General features: G+C 56.9%; 2 protein-coding genes across 6 annotated transcripts in view; one reads left to right on the top strand and one right to left on the bottom strand.

Annotated features, from left to right (window-relative positions):
* HDAC5 (histone deacetylase 5) overlaps window positions 1-17,518 on the top strand; it is a 39,328-nt gene extending 21,810 nt beyond the window's left edge. For all 4 annotated transcript variants that reach the window (XM_027049012.2, XM_027049010.2, XM_027049008.2 and 1 more), the window contains 24 exons: window positions 2,417-2,676; window positions 2,782-2,926; window positions 3,030-3,144; window positions 3,443-3,573; window positions 3,705-3,851; window positions 3,941-4,053; window positions 4,370-4,501; window positions 4,728-4,950; window positions 6,713-6,924; window positions 7,190-7,483; window positions 8,206-8,371; window positions 9,220-9,353; window positions 9,957-10,077; window positions 10,549-10,598; window positions 10,768-10,875; window positions 11,282-11,337; window positions 11,486-11,573; window positions 12,524-12,643; window positions 12,901-12,998; window positions 13,177-13,295; window positions 13,917-14,050; window positions 14,362-14,446; window positions 14,577-14,742; window positions 14,822-17,518. In XM_027049012.2, coding sequence (XP_026904813.2) covers window positions 2,417-2,676; window positions 2,782-2,926; window positions 3,030-3,144; window positions 3,443-3,573; window positions 3,705-3,851; window positions 3,941-4,053; window positions 4,370-4,501; window positions 4,728-4,950; window positions 6,713-6,924; window positions 7,190-7,483; window positions 8,206-8,371; window positions 9,220-9,353; window positions 9,957-10,077; window positions 10,549-10,598; window positions 10,768-10,875; window positions 11,282-11,337; window positions 11,486-11,573; window positions 12,524-12,643; window positions 12,901-12,998; window positions 13,177-13,295; window positions 13,917-14,050; window positions 14,362-14,446; window positions 14,577-14,742; window positions 14,822-14,861 — 3,257 coding nt within the window. In that variant the 3' untranslated portion in view covers window positions 14,862-17,518. The remainder of the gene's footprint in view (window positions 1-2,416; window positions 2,677-2,781; window positions 2,927-3,029; window positions 3,145-3,442; window positions 3,574-3,704; window positions 3,852-3,940; window positions 4,054-4,369; window positions 4,502-4,727; window positions 4,951-6,712; window positions 6,925-7,189; window positions 7,484-8,205; window positions 8,372-9,219; window positions 9,354-9,956; window positions 10,078-10,548; window positions 10,599-10,767; window positions 10,876-11,281; window positions 11,338-11,485; window positions 11,574-12,523; window positions 12,644-12,900; window positions 12,999-13,176; window positions 13,296-13,916; window positions 14,051-14,361; window positions 14,447-14,576; window positions 14,743-14,821) is intronic.
* Window positions 16,846-21,260, bottom strand: G6PC3 (glucose-6-phosphatase catalytic subunit 3). Of its 2 annotated transcripts, XM_027049014.2 has the most exons (6): window positions 20,852-21,252; window positions 18,869-18,975; window positions 18,398-18,488; window positions 18,081-18,199; window positions 17,749-17,890; window positions 16,846-17,517 (listed from the first exon to the last, which is right to left on the bottom strand). In XM_027049014.2, the coding sequence occupies exons 1-6, from the start codon at window positions 21,067-21,069 to the stop codon at window positions 17,154-17,156; spliced, it is 1,041 nt and encodes a 346-aa protein (XP_026904815.1). In that variant the 5' UTR covers window positions 21,070-21,252; the 3' UTR covers window positions 16,846-17,153. The 2 variants fall into 2 exon arrangements, with proteins under 2 accessions (XP_026904815.1, XP_026904816.1); XM_027049015.2 differs by lacking the exon at window positions 18,081-18,199 and having other exon boundaries at window positions 17,379-17,517; window positions 20,852-21,260.
* Between the last annotated feature and the right edge of the window lie 2,214 nt (window positions 21,261-23,474).

Genomic DNA, 23,474 nt, shown 5'->3' with positions numbered 1-23,474 from the left:
CAGGACGTGGGTTGGGAGGGAAAGTGAGCGAGTGTGTGTGTGTCTGTGTATGGAACCCCACCCTCCTGGCCACATCTGGCCACTCCTGCACATGTGGCTCTGGCCTCGTGGCCACAGAGTCGTCAGTGTGGCTGGCGGGCAAACCGCAGAGGAATGTGCCTAGCAGTGCTGGGCGGAGAAGGGGCTGGTGGGGACCGAGATACTCTGCTCAGGCTTTACCGTCCCATCCCCACCTCCACTGGGTCCCAGGGGCCATATTCAGGCATAAGGGTGGTAGCAGGGCCTTAGCCTTCAGCAGGCCTTGCCCCTGCCTGGGTGACACTCATTCAGTATAGGTTCCCTGGAGAGATCCAGGCCCATGAGTTGCACAGGGTCTAGAAGCCTCTCTTAGCTCAGCCCTTAGTCCTCTCCCAGCTCCCTCTCCACTCCCGATGAGGATCGATGATGGGGGCCTGTTTACGAGGGGAGGAGACACTGGTAGCCACCAAGATGTTGGGGTCCTTCCTTCTCCAGGCCCTTCCTTGCCACAGGAAGGTCTTCCCAGCTCCCTGTGGCCTCCCTGGGCTGCAGTGAGAAAAGTGAGGGCTTTCTTTGGAGAATGAAATGGAAAAGAAACAAGGTGGGTCGGCCCTGCCTCTCTCACTTCCTTCTTCCTAGGCAGTGGGTAGCCTGCCTTCCCCTTCCTGCTGGAGGCTCTGTGGAGTGTGGGTTGGGCTTGGGGCTCCCTGCTGGTGTGGTGTTTGCCCAGTTGCCCTGGCAACCACGGGGCAGTGGTGGGGAGTGACATTCAGTGACCAGAGGACAGTGTACAGGGATCAAGAGGTCGAGACCCATGCTTCCCATAAGCCCATTGGAACATTTGCCTCTCCCTGGGGCCCCCTCAGCCCATTGCCCACATGGGGGCCTGGACCCGAAGTCTTGGGACCCAGCAGACCACTCCACCCCTTTCCCCTCCCCAGCGGGTTCTCCCTGAGACCAGAGTTCTGAGATCTCTGCCTGAGCTCCAGCCTCCGCCCCCCTTGCCATTACCCTTCTTCCTGTCTGATTCCCTTTCCTTTCCTGTCTCCTCCTCCCACCTCCTCCCTGCGCCTGCCCGCCCATTCTCTCATTCCCCCTCCCCCCAGGCACAGCTGCTGTTTGGCTCACTCTATATATAGCGGCATTTTCGGGGTAATTACAATAAAACTGTTGAAAGGAGATAATCCAGCAAAGGAAGCAGAGTCTGACTCCCAGCCCCCTCCTGTCCCTGGTTTGTTGCAGCCCTGCACCCCCTTTCCCTGAGTCCTCCTGCTCCACCCCCCCCCCCGCCCCATTCTTACAGCCTCTCCCTTGGGCCCCATCTTCCCTAGCTGGATGTGGGGCAGAGAAAAGGGGAGAGGGTACAGGTGTCCTGAGGTCCCCACAGGCTTCTCCTGGGTTTCCCAAGGGCCTTGGCTGCCAGCCCCATCAGTTCTAGAACCAGCCTCTGTGCTTCAGTTTCTTTAGGTTTCTTGGCAGGGAATGTGTGATGCTGAGAGGTGGGGAGGAGGCATGGGAAGGATAGTGGTTAGAAGCATAGGGTTTGGATTCACATTCTGGTTCTTTGATCACCTGGCTGTGTGTGTTTGGTCATGTACTTAAACCTTGTTTTCTTTCGGGGCACCCGGGTGGCTCAGTTGGTTGAGCGGCCAACTTAGGCTCAGGTCACGATTTCACAGTTTGTGAGTTCGAGCTTTGCGTCAGGCTCTGTGCTGACAGCTCTGAGCCTGGAGCCTGCTTCGGATTCTGTGTCTCCCTCTCTCTCCGACCCTTCCCTGCTCACGCTCTGTGTCTGTCTCTCTCTCTCTCAAAAATAAACAAATATTAAAAAAAAATTTAAAAACCACAACAACCTATTTTCTTTCTCTTTTTAAGTTTATTTATTTATTTTGGGGGGTGGGGAGACAGAGACAGAGAATCCCAAGCAGGTTCCACACTCCGCGTGGAGCCCGAGTCGGGGCTTGATCTCACGAACGGCGGGATCACGATCTGAGCTGAAATCAAGGGTCAGACGCTTAACCTAACCGACTGAGCCACCCAGGTGTTCTTGTACTTGAACCTTTCTAAAGCCCGGCTTTCTCGTTAGGAAGGTAACTCATGTAAGATGCCCAGTAGTGTTAACAATACAAGACAGTTTATTAAGCGTTGAGCACTCACAATCTTCCAGGTGGCGTGCTTCACGCTTTTGCGTATTTTCTTAGTGAAGTTCATGGTTTGGACCTCAATTACGGAAGAACACTGATTCTGTGGAGCAGAGGGCTTTGACTGTCTCCACCCCCCACCCCGCCTGCCATCTATTCTCTTGGGTCTAGTGGGCCTGCCGGGGAGCTTTCTGGGCCCCCAGCGGCCTAGTAGCGGTAGGATCGGGCTCACTGACGCCTGTCTCTTCTCCCTGCAGTGGAGGTGAAGCCGGTGCTGCCGGGAGCCATGCCCAGCTCCATGGGGGGCGGGGGTGGAGGCAGCCCCAGCCCCTCGGAGCTGCGGGGTGCCCTGGCGGGCCCTGTGGACCCCTCACTGAGGGAGCAGCAGCTGCAGCAGGAGCTCCTGGCACTCAAGCAGCAGCAGCAGCTGCAGAAGCAGCTCCTGTTCGCCGAGTTCCAGAAACAGCACGACCACCTGACGCGGCAGCATGAGGTCCAGCTGCAGAAGCACCTCAAGGTGAGCGAGGGGGGCGCGGGGGGGCTGCCCAGACCTCCGACCCCCGCCCGGACCTGGCTCACCCCATCCCTCCTTCCCCCTGCCCCCCTCCCTGTGCCTCTGCAGCAGCAGCAGGAGATGCTGGCGGCCAAGAGGCAGCAGGAGCTGGAGCAGCAGCGGCAGCGGGAGCAGCAGCGGCAGGAAGAGCTGGAGAAGCAGCGGCTGGAGCAGCAGCTGCTCATCCTGCGAAACAAGGAGAAGAGCAAAGAGAGTAAGGCCTGGGGCCTCCCGCTCCTGCCGCCCCCCCACCCCCCGCCCCCAAGCTGTGGGCTCCTGGCCCTGAGCACCCAGGTCAGCGGCGCCCTGTCCTGCAGGTGCCATCGCCAGCACTGAGGTGAAGCTGAGGCTCCAGGAATTCCTCTTGTCGAAGTCAAAGGAGCCCACGCCAGGCGGCCTCAACCATTCCCTCCCACAGCATCCCAAATGCTGGTAATGGCCCTGGGCGGGCATGGGTCTCAGAGGTGCGTCCCCCTCCTCCCCCCCATCAGGGGCTGCCCGGTTGCAGGATGGCAGGGGGCTCCTGGCCGGAAGCCAGATACAGGCCCTGCGATCTCTCTCAGGAGACGAGATTGCCACCCCTGGCTTCCCTCCTTGTTCCCCTCCCCAGATCCACTTCCTGTCCCTTCATGCAGTGGGTATTTCCTAAATGTGACTGCCACTAGGTGGCAGGCCCAGCTGGCTGGGTAATAACCTAGGTCTGTTTCCATCCCCACCCCACACCCCCCAGGGGAGCCCACCATGCTTCTTTGGACCAGAGTTCCCCTCCCCAGAGTGGCCCCCCTGGGACGCCTCCCTCCTACAAACTGCCTTTGCTTGGGCCCTATGACAGCCGCGATGACTTCCCCCTCCGCAAAACAGGTGAGCAGTGCCCAACCTGGCCTCCCAGAGTATGGCTCCTTGGACGTAGGGGTGGGAGTGTGAAGGGGCCAGGCTGCAGGTGTGTGCGCATCCGTGTAGCTGTATCTGAGCCCTGCCTACCTTCTCCCTAGCCTCTGAACCCAACTTGAAAGTGCGTTCGAGGCTAAAGCAGAAGGTGGCTGAGCGGAGAAGCAGTCCCCTCCTGCGTCGCAAGGATGGGACAGTCATTAGCACCTTTAAGAAGAGAGCTGTTGAGATCACTGGTGCTGGGCCTGGAGGTAAGGGCTCCTCTTTTGTTCCTGTTCTGAGGTCCTGGGAGTGGGGGGTGGCTCTGAGCAAGCCCAGGTGACAGCCAGTTCTCCCATAGTGTCGTCCGTGTGTAACAGCGCACCAGGCTCCGGCCCCAGCTCTCCCAACAGCTCCCACAGCACCATTGCTGAGAATGGCTTTACTGGCTCAGTCCCCAACATCCCCACTGAGGTACAGGCCTGCTGAGGGCTGGGCGGGCGGGCCAGAGCTGCTCTGTTTCCCTTGGAAGAAGGAAGGCAGCTCCTTCCTGTCTGTCTTGCTGAGAGTACCCGGCAGGGACCTCTCCGCCCATGTGGACAGGCTAGAGGGACCTGTTGCCTCTAAGTGGGATTTGTCCCATGGGCCTCTGAAGGACTATGATCTCTCAGTACTGCCCAGGTGGGGCTTGGTGTGGGGAGTGGGGAGCGAGGCACCATTCAGAGCCCTCGGCCCCAGGTGGCCCCCCCTTTGCCTGCTCTCATGCCTGTCTCTCCCGACTGCTCCCTAGATGCTCCCCCAGCACCGGGCCCTCCCTCTGGACAGCTCCCCCAACCAGTTCAGCCTCTACACGTCTCCCTCTCTGCCCAACATCTCCCTAGGGCTGCAGGCCACAGTCACTGTCACCAACTCGCACCTCACGGTAAGTATGAGGCACACGCCCCATCCTCCCTCTGGTGTCTAGGTTTGTGGTCCTGGGTGCCCCCAGCTGGGGTTTTTGTCCTCACAAGGCCCCGAAGGAGATCAGATGGCCTTCCTCAGAGTTGGGGGGTGGGAGGTGGGTGGGTGAGGGATGCCGATCCAAAGTTGGCGGGACTGGGGATGGTATGTGCCTCTCCTTCATTTCCGTCTCTCTTTCCCTCCCCCAGGCCTCCCCGAAGCTGTCAACGCAGCAGGAGGCCGAGAGGCAGGCCCTCCAGTCCCTGCGGCAGGGTGGCACGCTGACGGGCAAGTTCATGAGCACATCCTCCATCCCCGGCTGCCTGCTGGGTGTGGCGCTGGAGGGTGACACCAGCCCCCACGGGCATGCCTCCCTGCTGCAGCACGTGCTGCTGCTGGAGCAGGCTCGGCAGCAAAGCACCCTCATCGCTGGTGAGTGGGGGCGGCAGCTGTGCGAGGGAGTGGGTGTCAGGCTCCTCCTCCAAGGGTGCGAGGCAACCACCAGGGAGTAGCCGGGGACACTCTTCAGCTCTACCACAGCTCCCCTCCATGGCATCGTTGATTTCTTCTGTATCGCGTTGCTCGGACATTATCGAGCACCTCCAGCCCGCCGGGTGCTGTTCTCGACGACATCGATTGCTGCGATGTGCTCAGGTTCCAGAGCAGTGCTGTCCAGTAGAAATACAACACAAGCCACATGTGCAACTTAAAGTTTTCTAGAACCGCGTTAAAAATATATATGAAAAGAGGGGCGCCTGGCTGGCTCGATCAGCAGAGCATGTGACTCTTGATCTCGGGATTGTAAGTTTGAGTCCCGTGTTGGGTGTAGAGCTTACTTAAAATCTTTTTTTAATTTGAATTTCATTTCATTTCATTTCATTGTTTTAAAGTTTATTTTGAGAGAGAGAGAGCACACACACATGCACAGGTGTGCACGTGAGCTCGTGAGCAAGGGAGGGAGAAGGAGAGAGAGGGGGAGAGAGAATCCCAAGCAGGCTCCATGTTGTCAGTGCAGAGCCCAGTGAAGGGCTTGATCTCCCGAACCGTGAAATCGTGACCTGAGCCAAAATCAGGAGTTGGACACTTAACCAACTGAGCCATCCAGGTGCCCCAGAATCTTTTCATTTTTATTTTTCATTTTTTTTTTTTATTTTAGAGAGCACACAAGTGGGGCAGAGGGAGGGAGAGGGAGAGAGAGAGAGAGAGAGAGAGAGAGAGAGAATCAGAGAGAACCTTTAAGCAGGCTTCATGCTTAGTGTAGAGCCTGACATGGGGCTTGATCCCATGACCCTGGGATCATGACCTGAGCTGAAATCAAGAGTTAGACCCTCAACCGACTGAGGCACCCCAAAAATAAAAGCTTTAAAAAAATTGTGAAAGGAAACAGGTGAAATTAACTTTAATATATATACGTACACATACATATCTTAAAAATTTTATTTATTTAGTTATTCTGCACATCCAGCGAAGGGCTTGAACTCACAACCCTGAGATCAAGAGTCTCACGCTCCTCCGACTGAACCAGCTGGGTGCCCCAACTTTGATATATGTTTAATTCGCTAGGTCTGGAATATTACCATTTCAACATATAATCAATATAAAGGGTTACCTATGAGACCATTTACTTTGTGCTTCATACTGTCTTGGAAATCCAGTTGTGTATTTCATGTTTAGAGCCCATCTCAACTCAGGCCACATTTTAAGTGCTCAGGAGTCGCATGTGGCTGCAACTGTGGGATTGGATGGCACGGCTTTGGGCAGTCAGACCATAAGCAGCTGGTGGCATCAGAAGAGGTTCTGCTTAAAAGACAAGTGATCCTGGCCCCCAGACTTCCCCACCTGATGGGATCCTTGTCTATGATCAGAGGGGGTCTCGTTGCCGTTGGGGAAAGCTAGTCCTTGTTCAGCCATACTGAGGGCCTAAGACCGTATGTGTAGTCCTAAGGGAATCAAAGAGAGAGAGTGGTGAATCCAGGATGGCTTGCAGGAGGCAGTGGCTCTGAGCTACAAAACTGTTGCATTGTGGGGAGGAGGAAGAAGGGGGCTCAGGTTTGGGGGCAGGGTGCCCCAGGACCCTCCAAGGTTTCTCCTGATCATGTCGGTGGTGGTGTTCCAGGAGGGGGAGAGCCTCGGGGTGGGGGGGGCAGCCTGGAGCCCCGACAGTGATGGTTACTCGCCTTTCCCCACTGCACAGTGCCACTCCATGGGCAGTCCCCGCTGGTGACAGGTGAACGTGTGGCCACCAGCATGCGGACAGTGGGCAAGCTCCCGCGGCACCGGCCCTTGAGCCGCACTCAGTCCTCCCCGCTACCCCAGAGCCCCCAGGCCCTGCAGCAGCTGGTCATGCAGCAGCAGCACCAGCAGTTCCTGGAGAAACAGAAGCAACAGCAGCTGCAGCTGGGCAAGGTGAGCTGGGGGAGGCGAATGGCCAGGGCTGTGCTGGGGGCAGGACACCGGACGGCACCGGGCTGGCAGGCAGGGAGCCGGGGCTGACGCCCGGGGCCACTCCCCACGCCGTATCTGCTCCGAGTTGCCACCTGGCCTCACGCGGAAGCTCTGTACGGGCAGGGCGGCTACCAGGGAGAGGCAAGGGGAGGACGGACCCTCCTGGGCCACGGGCCGCCTGGTTGCTCCCCCTCCCAGCTGGCGTGTCCCTTTGCTCTGCTCCCAGATCCTCACCAAGACTGGGGAGCTGCCACGGCAGCCCACCACCCACCCCGAGGAGACAGAGGAGGAGCTGACTGAGCAGCAGGAGGCCTTGCTTGGGGAGGGGGCCCTGACCATCCCCCGGGAAGGCTCCACGGAGAGTGAGAGTACGCAGGAAGACCTGGAGGAGGAGGAAGAGGAGGAGGAGGAGGAGGAGGAAGAGGAGGAGGAGGACTGCATCCAGGTCAAGGACGAGGAGGGCGAGAGCGGCACCGAGGAGGGGCCCGACTCGGAGGAGTCCAGTGCTGGTTACAAGAAGGTGCTCCCTCCACCCCGGCCCTTGATCGCCACCCCTCTGTCCCCTGCAGCCCCTTCCCATCTTTGCCTTTCCCTCTCCCTGGTCTGCGCTTCCCAGGCTTTCTGAAGAGAGCCAAAGCAGAATGGGAAAGAGACAAGGGGCTATGGAAGGGGGCGCTGCTTGTGTTGGTCTCAGAGCCATCTGTGCCCCAGTCTGCCAGCCCCTCCCTGTGTCTGTGCTGCCCTTGCCACAGGCTGCTTGTGTGTGTGTGTGTGTGTGTGTGTGTGTGTGTGTGCGTGCGCGCGCGCGCGCGCGCACATGGCCTGTGTATCTGCGTTTCTGCTTGCGTAGGGCCGGTTGCGCATTGGTCTCTGCGAGCATGCGCGTGTGTACACACACACCCCCGCTGTTACTACAGTCCCCCTGCACCTAGAACGCGCTCCATTCATTGCGGACACAGCCGAGCCCTCCGGGCCTGACTCATCCTGCCCCCTCCCACGCCCCCGTCCCTCCCAGCCTCTTACCTCAATGCTACTCTGGCGTGACTCATCCCTTCCCCCCACCCCCCTATCTCCTGGGAGGTGGAGATGGTGAAGGCTGGAGTGCCTCCTGTCCCTGGTGGGAGGAGATGGGGGAAGGGGGAGGTTTGGAAGAGAAGGACTGGAACAGGGGCCCCTTTGGGGGGCCCGGGACATTTGCCCTCACTTGCGTCTCACGCTCCCTCCCACTCTCCTCCTGCCCAGGTGTTCTCAGATGCCCAGCAGCTGCAGCCCCTTCAGGTGTATCAGGCACCCCTCAGCCTGGCCACTGTGCCCCACCAGGCCCTGGGCCGTACCCAGTCCTCACCTGCTGCCCCTGGGGGCATGAAGAGCCCCCCAGACCAGCCCACCAAGCACCTCTTCACCACAGGTGAGCCCCACCCCTGCCAGCTGTCCTTCCACCGTGTGCCAGGGTGCCTGTGCATCATGTCTAGCCTCGTGCGACCCGCTGAGGGACCACCTGTTTTTCGCACCATGGCCGCATAAGCCCTTGGGGCCCTGGGTGAAGAGAGCTCACTGTCTCAGTTGGTCCCTGCCCTTCTAGCTTCCTGTCCTCCTCCCTGTGGGGTCAAAAGTGAGGCCTCAGTCCATTCCAGAAAGCTTTCCCACACGAAGCTGCCCTATGCTGGGCTCTGAGGGGGCACAGTTGCCTGGGGATGGTCCTGCCTCACCAGTGGGGTGTGGGGGGCTGGGGGAACGGCACACGGGCTGTGACAGAAGGGGGAAAGGTGGATGTGCCCTGAAGGGAGTAGAGTGTTGAGAGCATGATGTGCAGAAATCAAAACCAGTGGCCGGGGGGCGCCTGGGTGGCTCAGTCAGTTAAGCGTCTGACTCTTGATTTCAGCTCAGGTCTATGATCTCACCTGAGATCCAGCCCCGCATCAGACTGTGCGCTGACCGCACAGAGCCTGCTTGGGATTCTCTCCCTCTGTCTCTCTTCTCTCCAAATAAATACATAAACATTCAGGGGCAGGCTGGTTGAGGCTTGAGGAGCGGTGGGGGGGCTTTTGATGGGCGGTAATGGGAGAAAGGAACCTCGGGAGGAGAGGAGAGGGGCCGGTGTGTGGGAAGGCGGCTGGGGTGGGGCCGGGGTGGCCATGGGGAGGTACTGGGGCCAGGGCTGACTGGGGAGAGCTTGGTGAGCTCTGCCGGGGATGGCAGTGGCTAGGCTGCCGTGGCCCAGAGCGGTGCTGGCTGATGGGTATGTCTCCGGTCCAGGTGTGGTCTACGACACGTTCATGCTGAAGCATCAGTGCATGTGTGGGAACACACACGTGCACCCTGAGCATGCCGGCCGGATCCAGAGCATCTGGTCTCGGCTGCAGGAGACAGGCCTGCTTAGCAAGTGTGAGGTGAGGGAGCCTCTCCTTCTTCCAGCTCCCTGCCCCCCCCAAACCCAGCCAAGGCCTTTGTGTCTCTGTGTCCATGAGGCCTCTCTCTGTGTCTTCCTCATTTTTCTTTCAACCCCTGACCTCAGGGTCAGTCCCTTCAGCCACCTCCCGGTTCCATCCCTCATAGCGCATTTTGCCGAGCGGGGGTGGTCCCGGACTGGGGTATGTGGGGGGCCAGGGCATACAGTAAAACCTGGGATTGTGAGGAACTTGTTCTGCGAGTGTTCCACAAGACGCCTCTAATCAATTTGAACTTGATAAACAAGCGATGTCTTGCAATACGAGTGGTACGGGACGCCGAATGTCACATGATCACCACTGAGCCGATGGTTCTTGAAATTCGCTTTGGTATACAAGTGCTTTGGATTATAAGCATGTTTCCGGAACAAAGTATGTTCCCAGAGCAAGGTCTTACTGTACTCTCTCAAAATCCTTTGGATCTCTTAAGGCCAGAAAGCAGCTTCGTGTGTCCCGGGCGGTAGGACAGAGAAAGGGTCTGGGCATCAGGGAGAACTGGGCCTTCAGTGCATCCCCTTACTGGCCTCTTCTGCGCTCCCCATACAGCGGATCCGGGGTCGCAAAGCCACACTGGACGAGATCCAGACGGTGCACTCCGAATACCACACCCTGCTCTATGGGACCAGCCCCCTCAACCGACAGAAGCTTGACAGCAAGAAGCTGCTTGGTGAGCCAGCAGGCATGGGGCAGGCTGTGTGCACTGCCCTGGGGGATAGGGAGCTGTCAGCATAGACAAGTGGGTCCCAGTGGGCACAGATCATACCCTTGGCCGAGGTGGCACAGCCGCCACATTGCACACCTCCAGGGGGCGCCATTCACATAGACCACCGTGTGGGTGGGGTGCATTGCAGGAGGGTGGAGGGTGGCAGGTCAGGCTTAGTGATGGGGGAGGGCTTTGCTCGTCTCCCTAATCGATCCATGCCCCTTTTTCCCTGCCGTCTGCCCCAGAGGTAAGGTGTTCCCACCTGAGGACAGGGGACAGACCTCTCCCAACTGGCGTGGGGTGCAGAGGCCTGTCCTGTGCTTGGGTCTGGCCTTCTTTTTTTGGTGCTGGAGCTCACTGCCCTCTGGAGGCCCCAGCCTGTAGCCTTGGCACTTGAGGCAACTTCCAGAGTAGCTTTGTCCCTCTTCCTTGCAGGCCCCATCAGCCAGAAGATGTATGCCATGCTGCCTTGTGGGGGCATTGGGGTGAGTAGGGCACCTGCCAGTAGGGATGGATGGGCGGCACTCCCAGCTCTTGCCCCCCACCCCCCTTTCCCGCCCACCGTGGCCGCTGGCCCACTGTCCAGGTGCCCACCCCCATTCTTGCCCTCCCCCTGCAGGGGGCACGCTGAAGCCTGCTCTCCTGCCCCCGCAGGTGGACAGTGACACTGTGTGGAACGAGATGCACTCCTCCAGTGCTGTGCGCATGGCAGTGGGCTGCCTGGTAGAGCTGGCTTTCAAGGTGGCAGCAGGAGAGCTCAAGGTGAGTGTGTGCCTGGGGCCTCGGCATCACGTAGCCTGGTCCTGCATCCTCAGGTAGAGGACGGGGGCAGCCTTGGCTTTCCCCTGAGCAAGCAGGCAACCTTAACTCTCAGGTGCCAGAGTGGGGGGGAAGTGATGGCTCCCGGGCCAGCCGGGGGGGTGAGTGGTAAAGAGGGACTGGCCTTTGCCAGAGGCACTAATATCTGATGCTCTCGTGGGTCTCTTGAGATCAGAGGTGGTGTCTACTTGCCCACGTGGCCTGCGGCTGTGTTCTTAGTGTGTGGGATACATGTTTTTGACCTATGTTCTCTTCCCTGCCTGGTTTGTGTTTCTCTCCTCTGCGTCCACCCCTTCTGTGGCCACCTTGCCTATCTGTCGTCCCTGTCCTCCTGTCTGCACCTCTTCAGAATGGATTTGCCATCATCCGGCCCCCAGGACACCACGCAGAGGAATCCACAGCCATGTGAGTGCCACACCCGCCCTGCCCTAGACCCGCTGCCCTCCTCCCTTCCCGTCTCTCTCTCAGCTGAGCTGATGTGTATCTTTTGCTCATGCAGCAAACAATCTGCTAAAGCTGACCTCCCCCATCCTTTTCTCCCCCCACCCACCAGGGGATTCTGCTTCTTCAACTCTGTAGCCATCACAGCCAAACTCCTACAGCAGAAGCTGAACGTGGGCAAGGTTCTCATCGTGGACTGGGTAGGCAGGGGGCTGGTGGGACCAGGGTCAGCCTTCAGGAAGGCACCCCCCCCCCCCAACACTGCCACCTATTCCTTAGGTGCCCACACTGCTGCTGGGCCTGATGACTTACCTTGTATCTTCCTGCTGGAGCATCCGCCCAGCCCTCCCATTCCCATGGGCCTCCCTCCTTGCTAAGAGAGACTCAAAAGTGGCCTGAGCCCCAGTCCACCTTGGCCCCGACCTTGTAGCCTCAAGCAACCAATTTTCTACTGTGAACAGTGTAGACTGTTGCCACCGTTGCTAGAGGTACTCTTGACTGGGGTTGGCCGTGTGCCAGGACACACGGTACTGCTCGTGGTTCGTATCGAGTGGTAGGAGTTAGGATGTGCATTTCTATAAATGGAGAGACACTGAGCTGTTGGGTGAAATAGCCGACCAAAGTCACAGAGTTTGGGATGTTGGCACTGTGCTTCGGATGAGACCTTTTGGCCCCAGCACTTCTGCTCTTGCTCCTGGGCGCCACTTCTCAAACCCCGCCTCTCACGGCAGAGGGAAAGGCACCCGCCACTCCCCATAACTGGGAAGTAGCCAGGAGCAGTGCTCATCAAAGATGAGGACTCTTTGAAGCCCAACTTTGGCTTAAAAACTCAACGTAAGTTGGGTCCTTCGGAGTGTATCTGCTTTCGGTTCCTTACTAGCCTTAAGGTTTCCCTCCACGCTGTTGAGGACAATGGTGCAGGGCGACCCGCCGTATTCGTCCCACGGCTTTGTATCTCTTCTGTACCGTGCCATGTTCTGGCCCACAGACCCTGGGTAGAGAAGTGTGGGGCGATACTGTTGCGGACAGAACACGCTGCCTTGCACCCCCAGAGTTCACCATAGGGTGGAGGTGGGGAGCAAGTGGAATTTTGACCATTGGGCCTGAGACTGGGCCTTTTTTCTGACACTCCCACGACTCTGCCATCTAGGACATTCACCACGGCAATGGCACCCAGCAAGCCTTTTACAATGACCCGTCTGTGCTCTACATCTCCCTGCATCGCTATGACAACGGGAACTTCTTTCCAGGCTCTGGGGCTCCTGAAGAGGTACAGTTCCTGGGTTCAATCAAATATAGGGCCCCTTGGGGAGGTAGCAGAATGGGACCTAGCAGGGAGCCAGGGAGGCCTGTGGTGGTGCTGATATCCAGGGAGTCCGGGCTTCTAGCGGGAGGACCACGCAGGCCAACTGTCCCTCCACCAAGAGCAGCAGTGAGTGGAGTAAGGGCTGGAATCAGGGCTGAGGGTGGGGCCGATGTCTGGGATCCCCAGGCAGTGAGAATAACCCCTCCCCACCACGCTGCCAGGTTGGCGGAGGGCCAGGTGTGGGGTACAATGTGAACGTGGCATGGACGGGAGGTGTGGATCCCCCCATCGGAGATGTGGAGTACCTAACGGCCTTCAGGTGGGCACTGAGAAGGGCCAAGGGCAGGGTGGGAGCCCCCTGGGCCCTGCCATGGGAGGGGCAGAAGGCACTCAGGTTGGTGTGGGTGAGGGGTCTTGTCTCGCGGGGGGGGAACACAGAGTGAGGGGAGGCCTGGCCTAGCCACCTGCCAGGGTCAGCTTGGGCCCTCCCTTTGCAGGACAGTGGTGATGCCCATTGCCCACGAGTTCTCACCTGACGTGGTCCTGGTCTCTGCCGGGTTTGATGCTGTTGAGGGACACCTGTCTCCACTGGGTGGCTACTCTGTCACCGCCAGATGTGAGCTGCTGGGGGATTGAGGGAGGGCGTGGAGCAGGAATAGACTGGCGTTGCGGAGGTTGGGAGGAGGAAAGCGGAGGGGCAGGTCCAAGACGTGGAATCATCTTGGCAGGGGCTTCCCACTCCCTCTGCCAGCCTTGGCCTTGGGGCGGAGGGCAGGCATGTGGGTGTGGGGTAACAGAGGGTAGATCTCCTCCCAGAGTCACAGGGGTGGGACTTGTTGATCCCTATGTTTCGGTGATGCTCCTTATGACATAAATGGAATTTCTTTTAGCCCACTCGTTCTGTTTTGTCTTTATTTATTAAGATTTTTAAAAAGTATATTTATTTAAGCAATCTCTACACCCAGTGTGGGTCTCAGACTCACGACCCTGAGATCCAAGAGCTGCATGCTCCACCGACTGAGCCAGTCAGGCTCCCCTGTTCTCTTTTGCCTTTAACGGAGCATTTGGTCCGTTGACATTGAATTTTATCGTGGATATATATCTGGGTTTAAATCTACTATTTTATTTTGTACTGTTTGTTCCGCCTCTCACGTTGCTTTTTCTCTCCTTTCTTATCTTCTCTTGAATTTTTTTTTTCCAAACCATTTTGGTTTCCTCACTTCGCCCATCCCTAAAGGTTTTGGCCACTTAACCAGGCAGCTGATGACGCTGGCAGGGGGCCGGGTGGTGCTGGCCCTGGAGGGAGGCCACGACTTGACCGCCATCTGTGATGCCTCTGAGGCCTGTGTCTCAGCCCTGCTCAGCGTGGAGGTAAGGGATGCAGGGAGGCACTGGGGGAAGTGGACTAGTAAGCCAGGGGGTGAGGGCCCAGGGAGAGGCCAGTAAGGGAGGGCCCCTTTCCTGATTAAGCAGCACTGAGCGCCCTTGGGAAGGTTTTCCTGGGTTCCAAAGACACCCGGTGGCTAGGGAGGGCTTTCTGACTCAGGGTTCCTCCTGGGTTCCTCAGGGTTCCTTTCTGCTGTTTACCCTTGTCACGGGAGATGGTTGGGGCTGAATGGGGTGCTCAGAGGGCCAGGCACCGCCACCATAAGCCGTACGCCTTCTCTTCTTTCCCCTGCCAGCTGCAGCCCTTGGACGAGGCAGTCTTGCAACAAAAGCCCAACATCAACGCAGTGGCCACGCTAGAGAAAGTCATCGAGATCCAGAGTGCGTGGGGACAAGGCAGAGAGGCTCAGACCTCGGCTTGCCAAAGGGGCAGAAGCTTGTGGGCCTGCCAGGGCTGGGGATGTAGTATGCTTTCTGTCCTCCCTGATCCCCGTCTACCCCTCGTCCACAGGCAAACACTGGAGCTGCGTACAGAGGTTCGCTGCTGGTCTAGGCCGTTCCCTGCGGGAGGCCCAGGCAGGGGAGACGGAGGAGGCTGAGACTGTGAGCGCCATGGCCTTGCTGTCGGTGGGGGCCGAGCAGGCCCAGGCTGCTGCAGCCCGGGAGCACAGCCCCAGGTAAGGTTCCTCCTGACCTCTGCCCTCACCCAAGCCGGTGCCCCCACCTCAATGCCCCTCCCTGTGCTTGTTCCCACAGGCCGGCAGAGGAGCCCATGGAACAGGAGCCTGCCCTGTGACACCCTGGCCCCCGTCCCTCTGGGCTTCATCATTGTGATTTTGTTTATTTTTTCTATTAAAAACAAAAAGTCACACATTCAACAACGTGTGCTGTGTGGGTCTCTCAGCCTCACCCCCCCCCCCCCCCCCCCCGCTCCTCTAAGCCGCCTCAGGCCTCCTGCTCAACTCCCCCCAGCAAGACCCACGTCTCCACTCTAGAAGTTTGCTCCCCCTGAAAGGTACGGGGGTACCCTTTCCAGCCTCACCTCCATGCTGTGTCCCGTACCCGCTTCTCTGCATTCTGTCCTTTTCCACCTTGGAGACTGGGCCGGCTTAAAGTGGGTGTGGGGCCCAGATAGTACCTTCTAGTTTTGGAGTCTCGCTAAGTGAGGAGGGAACAGTAAGTTTGGTGCCTTGGCTTCAGCTAACTGGGGGAAATGCCTTAATTTCACCCTCCTCCCCTCTCCAACCTCAGGGGAAGATCCGGAAGGTTGCTCTATAGTCTAAGATACAGAGTGGAGGGGAGGTGGGCTCCCACCCTGCGATTCCCCACCCTTTTCCGTCTTTGTTGTCCTCACCATCTCTGCATAGACCCCTTCTCCTCCTCCTTTCTCCTGGCCTCAGCACCGGGGGAAGACTTGTGCTCTAGGATGTGGGCCTGTGGTCTGTGGGCAGGGCTGTCTGGCCTCATACTCCTCAGGACCTCTTTGCCCTGCCCAGGGGTTGGAGAGGGTCAAAGTGTGTGGGGAGGGATGGGGCTGGACTCCTGGGTTCGGAGGGACCAGGAGGAGTCTTAGAACCAGGCTTGCTCTCAGCCTTACTCTGTGGGCTTCCCTGCCCCTCTGCTGGCACAGCCTGGGGACGGGGAGGTGGTCCCTGCAAGGGCCGGGGGTGGTGGAGCCTCCAGGCTGGTGAGAGCCCCCTTGCTGTTCAGGACCAGATTTCCCCAGCTATCCAGTGGTCACTGGCCCACCTCCCTTCTGGGGCCTTTTACGTTGAAGCCTGGGGATGGTGAGAGTGGGGTTTCTAGAAGGGGGCAGGGCCAGAACCCAGGAGTCTGCCCTCACCCATAGCTTCCCTTCCTCCTGGGCTGCCTCTCCTGGCCACTAGCCCAAGGGAGCTAAGACCAGGAGGGGCTGGGGGCCCGCAAGGCCTAGGAAATGCCGTCTAGCCTGTAGGAAACCAAAGATGGGAAGTGGCTCCTAGGGGGCTGCGTCTTCCTCGGTCCTCCTGTCAACACCACATACGCTTCTTTTCTGCCCCATCCCGAGGGCCCCCCCCCGCCCCGTCTGTTTACATATTATCCTAACGGGGGCCTGAGTAGGGTTGAGGGAGCCAGGGGAGGGGCAGGAGCCCCACCACCACTGGTTCGTTGCGTGCTTGTGTCCTGTGTGTTGTTAGTGTATTCTAGATCCTCCTGGGGGATGTGGATGGGGCTAGGCCCAGTGTACCAGGCCTCTCCATGTCGAGCCCCAGCTCCAGGCCCTTCTCTCTCTCCCATGGCTGGTCTGGTTCTCATGTAAACCCACTCCTTGCTTTGTCTCCCTGGATATGGATTTCAGTTAAGTATTTTGTAATCTGTTAAACTGTGTGTCCTTATGTAAATAAACTTGTTTCTGGCAGTGCCTTCTGGGGCTGATGTCTCTCTTCTCTGGGCTTCCAAATGGAGTAGAGGTTCCCATTCCCCACCCTGGCCAAAAAAAACGGCTCTTCTTTTCTCCAGCCCCTGGACTGGCCAATTTAGGAAACAGGAGGCTGGGGTGGGAGGGAGTGGAGTCTCTGTCCTGTAGATTAAAGACAAGGTGTCACTGAATGTAGCCATAGCATCTCATGGGACCTCTCTTGTGGCCTAGCCAATGATGCTGGGCCCAGGCTGAGGGTCTCTGGAAACAAGCGTTGTGGGGGGAGGGGGAGTGTACAACAGGTGGCCTGGCAAGGGTCTCACTTGCACACACACAGGCAAGTTCAACAGAAATGTGCGCATAGGCAAAAAAGAAATCCAGATGTATTCAAGGGCTTTTATTGGGGCCTCTGTGAACCCCTCACAGTGTTACAGGACCCCACTGGTCTTGATGTTGCCTTAGCTCTCCGGAAACTCAGGGGAAGGCAAAAGGACCAGCATTTTTGGGAGAAAGAAGGCCCTTTGGGGTGAAGACCAGATGCTGGAGAAGTGGGAGACTGAGGATGACCAGGGCCTGTGGGAGGTGGAAGGGGATGGGGCTGCCTCCTGGAGTGGGGAGGGAGGTCACAGATCACGGAGTGTTGGCTTTGGGGGGGGGGGCGGGGCAAGTGGCAATAGGAGGCACTTGAAGTCAGGAAGAGCGGATGGGTGGTATTTCCTGGGCACTGAACGTGTGCACCACCCAGGGCACAAGGGCCAGGACGAGGCATGGCCAGAGGGTATACTTGAGGAAATTGAAGATATAGAAAAGGCTGATCTGAGGTGGGTAGCCCAGCCAGTCCAGGGGGCCCAGCAGCCCCACGGCCAGCACAAGACAGACTATCTTCTGGCCATGTCCCAGGTATGCTCGCCGTACCTGGGCATAGCAGGGAGAGTGCAGGGCAATGCCCAGACCCAGGGCGGCTCCTGAGTCACGGCTCAGGGAGGCAAAGGGCCGGCTATCCAAGTGCACCCACTCAGGCCGCTCACACCACTTGGAGGCCAGACTGATGGACCTGTGGGGAGGAGGGGTCTTTGCAGGAGAGACCTCCCCCCTCTGGAACCTAGAGGGCCAATGGCTCTCAGCCCCTTTGGAGTCTACCCCCATGTGTGCTGTGACCCCAGGAGAGTCTGTGTGAACAGGTCACATGTTCCTTTTTGGCTACAACAAACCAGGGACCCACCGGGCTGGGTACGGGTGAGGCAGAACGGGCTCTGGCCTGCCCAAACTTCAAAGCAGGACTTACCAAGAAAGATCCAGGCCCAGTGTAAAAAGGGTCCAATAGATGAGGCTGGCACCCAGCAAGAGGGCCAGTGAGGTCAATCCATAGAAGCTTAGCTCCCGCTCCATGGGTACCCGGGGGGCCATCAGCCAGCCCAGCGCAGCACCTAGGGAAGTAAGGTGACAGCAGCTTCAGGGAGTTTGGGGGATATGAGCCCCCTGAGCTGAAGGGCAGCTCGGCAGAATAGACAGGTATAAAAGGGCCTTGGGGTCAGCTATACGATGGGAGGATCCTATACAGGTCCTCCCACTGCCAGTGGCACCCCGTAGGCCCACCATGTTGCCCCAGTTGCTCACCAGTTATTAGGCCAGCCAGCACCTGGTGGGGGAAATGTGCTAAGAGGAAGACCCGGGACAGGCCGACCGCCAGTAGGAAGGTGCAGTAAGCCAGACTAGGTATCACCCTCACCCAGCGGCTACAAAGAAGAAAAGCAAATGGTTCAGGGGGTGTCCACACACAGCTTGGCTTCCCTCAGCACCCAAGCACTTCATGGTTTGACCAAATGCCCCCAGGGTCCCCAGACCTCCAGCTCCCAGGCTGCCCTGCTGCTGCGTGTTTTGGGTCCAGGGCACCATCACCCCTGTCCTCCTTGGTAGGCAATGCCAACGTGTACCTGTGGGCCCGAGTGGCCACCTGGGAAGAGATGGCCGTCATTATGGGCCAGAGCGCTGCTCCTGTGATCATGCAATGTCCAGAAGGGCTGCCTGCCAGAGGATCCAGAAGATTGAGGTGAGAGGATGAGAGTGGAACCCAGGAGCCCCTGGCAATAGCTGAACCCCGCTGCCCACCCCCTGCATTGGTCCATGGCTCTCTCTGCCCTGAAGCCTTCTTCACCCCTGCCTGAGGCCACTGCTCTCAGGCTTCTGCTTTGTCTCTCAGATCTACTCTAAAGAAGGTGGGCAGCTGGCACTCTAGCATGGGTGCCCTCCTCTGGAATTCAAATCATTCTTCCTGGGGTTTCTTAGTTCTCTGGGTCAGTAACTGAGAGGCTGGGCCTCTGGTTAGGCCACCCTGGCTGAAAAGTACTCTGAAACACTCACTGAACACTAACCACACTGGGACAGGGAGATTTGGGGCTTCCCACCTGGACCAGTTTCACAAGAAGCAGGGAACTGGTGGACCTGGGCTGGGGCCTGGCTGTAGTAGCCAGACTCATGGACCCACCAAAAGGGCCTGTCTCCAAACAGAAGCCTAGAAGAGAACAGACAGAAGATGACATTATATGCGCACGCAGCCAGGGGAACAGGCGGGAGCAGAAGGATCCCCGGGAGTACTCTGGAGGGCCTGCAGGGTGGAGTGGGAAAGGGAGTCCAAGTCTGTGCATTACCTTGCCATGAGTTTTCACCTTGGAACAGAAGAACACATGCTATTTTTAAAGAAGTGATAAGGAGGAAAGAGATCGTGTGTGTGTGTGTGTGTGTGTGTGTGTGTGAGTATGCACATGCACGCTCTGAAATGCTCACTAGTCCCGCTCTTACTCCTCCCACTGCAGGGCCAGCTCTGCTCTTCCCATTCCTAGAGAGCCCAGGACTTGACTCTTTCTGTTGCTCCCAGACTCCCCACTGACCCTCCTGAATCTTCCTCCCTCCAGTTCCCAAACTCCAGTCTGAATTACCCACACGTGAACTCCTTGGGTGAGACTCTCTTGTTTGAGAACGGGAGTGGGAAATGGACAGAGGAGGCTGAGAAAGAATAAAGAGGACAAAAAGCTCAAAGTCCCCTGGCTGGTGACTTCACTGGACCCTGGGAAACCACATGCTGAAGAGGCGAGGCTGCTGTGGCCAGAAAGAGGAAAGGCAGGAGAGCAGAAAGATGCTGCTGGGGAGGGAGACAAAAGGCACCTGCCTCTCCTCACCACTAGGTTCGCACGCCAGGTGCTCAAAACACACTTAGGAAATGAATAGGAGCTTTGTCACTTGTTGGGGGGGGGGGGTGGCATTGAGAATGTCTACCCAAGGGAGTGGTCTGTCCTGTCGGGAACAGTAGAGGGGGAGGCTTATACAGACTCTGAGCGGGGAGAGAGCACAAAGCAAAGGGCAATTAGGCAAGAAGGAAATGAGTAGACAGCTGTTTTTCCATTTTCAGGAGGAATGAAGCCTTTGCAGGGAAGAGTGGGAGGGAAGGTAATTCCTATTTTGTTTTTCAGCAAAGTCATTCCAGCCCATTCAAGTGTCTCCTATGAACTCCCTTCCCTCCCCCAGGCAGCAGAGGTTGAGGTGAGGGGAGGCACAGCTCCCCGCTGCACCCAAGAGAGACCTGGTGGCACAAAGAGATAAGGCCTGGGGGCCCCACCCACTTGCCTGGGATTCCTGGCTTCTAAGTCTGTGTGAAGTCTACCAGTGAATGAAGGAGAGAAGGAAGAAAAGTGTTCCCTGGAAGGCAGTGCTTTTCAAGTCTTACTATGCACTGCAATCACCTGAGGTCCCTGTTAAAATGCAGATTCTGATTCAGAAGCTCTGGCCTGGGGCCTGAGATCTCGCATTTCTTGCAAGTTTTCAAAGTGCTTCCTATGCTGCTGGTCATGGTCTGGGGAAACATACCTTAAATTTTGAGCCCTCTGCCCTTAGCTGCTAGTGTAAAGCCTGGCACAAAGCATGCTTCTTAACAACTATGTCAAATGAATGAATAGATGAATGAAAGAGTGAGCTGACAAGCAGGACCTTTTGCTACTTAAGTCACCACAGATGCTTCTTAAAATACAGATTCCCAACCCCTTCCCTTAAATTTCTAAGTCAGTATGTCTGCGGTGGGATGAGGTATTTGCGTTTTAAATATTGCATTGCACCCCTTAGGTGATTTCTCCCATCAGGCCTGTTTGAGAAACACTGGTCTCATGAGAAGATGGGGACTCTTAGGTCTGAGTCCAAAATGCATGAAGATGCTCAAAGGAAAAAGTCAGGGACCCGGGGGTAGGGGTGAAGAGATCTTAAGGCCATGGGTTCAGTGGGGCGGGGTGGTGGGGGAGGTCCGAGCCTTTGAGGCACCTGCTGAGGGAGATCAGGGCTTGCCCAGGACTCAGGGCCTTTGGGGGTGGGGGACCAGGACGCCGAGGGCTTCGGTGTCTCACCACTTGAAGACGAGGTTGAGCCACTCGGTGATGAGGCTGATCCAGAGCACTGCGATGCCCACGCGGCGGGAGGCGTAGTAGGCCGCGGGGAAGTAGAACAGAAAGAGGGTCTTGGGATCGCCCAGAAAGGTGACCCAGAGCCACACGTTTTCCAGCCAAGGCAGCTGGTTCTGCAGCGCCTCGGCCATTGCGATGCCCGCGCCCAGCGTGGACTCCATGGCGACCGAGGGACCGGCCGGGCGGGGGTTTGCTCTATGGTGGAAGCCGAGGAGCGTCGGAGACGCCTCGGAGACGCCTCGGAGACGAGGATGCTGCTCTCCCCGCTGCCGTCCAAAAGCCCACCTTTCGGAGCCCTAGGCCCCGCCCCCTGCCAGCGACCGGCACAAGCTCCGCCCCTCCCCCGTCCCCGCCCCCCTCCGCCGGTAGTCCCTGACTCGCGCGAGCCCGGCCTCTAGCCGGTACCGTTTCCTCTAGTGTTCCACCCGGGTCTTCCTTTCTACTGGGCAGCGCAGGGGACAAATCTTTGCGAAGGCGTTTCCGCAAAGCCCCACGTGGCTGCTGTTGCCGGCACGTGGGCATTGGGCGCAGAGTCGGCTCCCGCTGCTGTTCCGGGTCAAGGGAAGGACTAACCTGCGGGTGGGCGACGTGCCCAGGGTTCTTGCTTTGCTGCTGCGAAGATGGATGTGTAATCTCCAAGGTCAGGATTCCTTCCAGACCAGACCTCTTTTCTCCAGTATCGCTGCCCTCCAAAGATACTCTGAGATTTCTTGGAGAGAGCGCTACGGAGACTCCTCCGAGGAGCCAGGCATCTCCGGTCGGCGCTGAAGCGGGGCTCTACATTTTCAGACACCGTTAATCGGCCCTTGCCTTTCTCCCCCAGCCCAAGAATCTCCCGCCCGAATTCGTCCGCTATTGATTTGGAAGCTGACAGATAAGCCTCTTGATTCTGAGGCGTCTAACCTAAACGCTTGCGAATTCTTACACATAGCAAGCAGTCCAAGCCTCACTTCCACTTCTAAGCTTGCCTTACCTCCCTCCTTGCCTTCCAAAACCCCGCTGGGCAGGTAAACCATGAGGTAGTAGCTGGGTTGGTATGGGAAGAGGAAGGGCACACACCCACGGCAAAATCTGGAATAATCCTCTCTGGGAACACACACGAAATAGAATCCTCACCTATTCTAGGTGAGGTCCTGCCTAGAGGCAGAGTTGGGGTGGGAGGAGACTGTTGAGTGGCTCCCCAGTTCCTTCCCACCTCAAGCAACTTTGTTCTTGGAGAGTTTTCTGCTGGGTGAATGAAAATGAGAATGTAAATATGGTTCTTCTTGGGGAGAAATTAATTTCACTAATTGAAAAGGTGTGGGGAACGGAAGCTGGATATAAACGTCACTTCACTCCCTTGCTGTTTTTCATTTGTCCCAAGGAGAAAGCCTACAGTTTCTAGGTCTTTGAAAGTTTGCCCAGGTTCTAGCCAGACAACCTTTACCAGCCTACCCCCACAACTCCATTTCATAATATTTCTGAGCTACTTTATGTTCCTTGAAATCCACAGGCTCTGTCTCCTTTTAGAGATCTTGCATGTCCTTCAGGTCTCAGATTTTTTCACTTTCTCCAGGAAGCTTTCCCTAACAGTACCTGGCAGTCATATATATGAAAACTATAATCACAATGCCATATAAAAAGTGGAGCGGCAGTTACATGTGACTTGTGGGGGTCAGAGTTGAAAGTTCTCTGAAATACCACAACTAAGAGGCATCAGTATATTTATTCCTATTAAATGATTGGACTAATATATGCCCAACGTCAGGAAGTTGATGTCTCTTGAAGGGCAAGGAAACACTTTCGAACTGTGTTCAAGTTAAGTAGTGCCAGGGCTGGTCTTTGCCTCCACCTAGAGAAAGTTCAACCTATTGTTACTCATATATGAGGCTCCAGAATTTCTATGGGGGTGGTGGGGGTGGGATGTGGGCAGGTAGGTGGGTTAGGGATGGAAACTGGTCATGACAGGGCTGGAAAATACACTTAACGTGTTAAAACTGTCACAGATCAGAATGGACACTAGTAGGGGGAGGGGCAAAACTCCTGCCCCAAGGCCATCTTTGTAATTCCTGCCCTTTGCCTGGCTTTCTAGAGAGGGCAAGAAGGGAGATGGGGAAGCATCTTGAGTTCCAAGGGTGATGGGTGATCATGGAGGATCATTTATTAAAGACCTACTACATGCCATTCATTTGTACACATTATCTCACTTAACCTAACGACTCTAGAAGGTATTATCTAATACAGTAGAGCATCAAATAGAACCATTTTGGGGAACAGGTAGACCGAATTCTTTTTGGTTGTGCGACCCTGGCCAAGTTTAGTCTAAGACTTCAGTTTCTTCATCTGTAAAAGGAAGATGTTGATTCCTACCTCAAAAGATCGTTGGATCATCAGTAAGTGATAATACAGAAGAAATAAAGATACAGGGTCAGGTTTAGTAATTTTCTCAAGGTCATAGAATTTAATAAAGTGGCAGACCTGGGATCCCAATCCTAGTTTAGCTAATCCTATAGCCAGTGTTCTTTCCACTGCCACTTTGTAACTGGGTATCATCATTCTGAGCAAATTTCCTTAAGTCCCCCGGGTC

The sequence above is a fragment of the Acinonyx jubatus genome, chromosome E1, assembly GCF_027475565.1.
Source record: "Acinonyx jubatus isolate Ajub_Pintada_27869175 chromosome E1, VMU_Ajub_asm_v1.0, whole genome shotgun sequence".
Taxonomy (NCBI): Eukaryota; Metazoa; Chordata; class Mammalia; order Carnivora; family Felidae; genus Acinonyx; species Acinonyx jubatus.
Note: the sequence above shows the minus strand (reverse complement) of the source record. Positions and strands in the feature narration are given on the sequence as shown.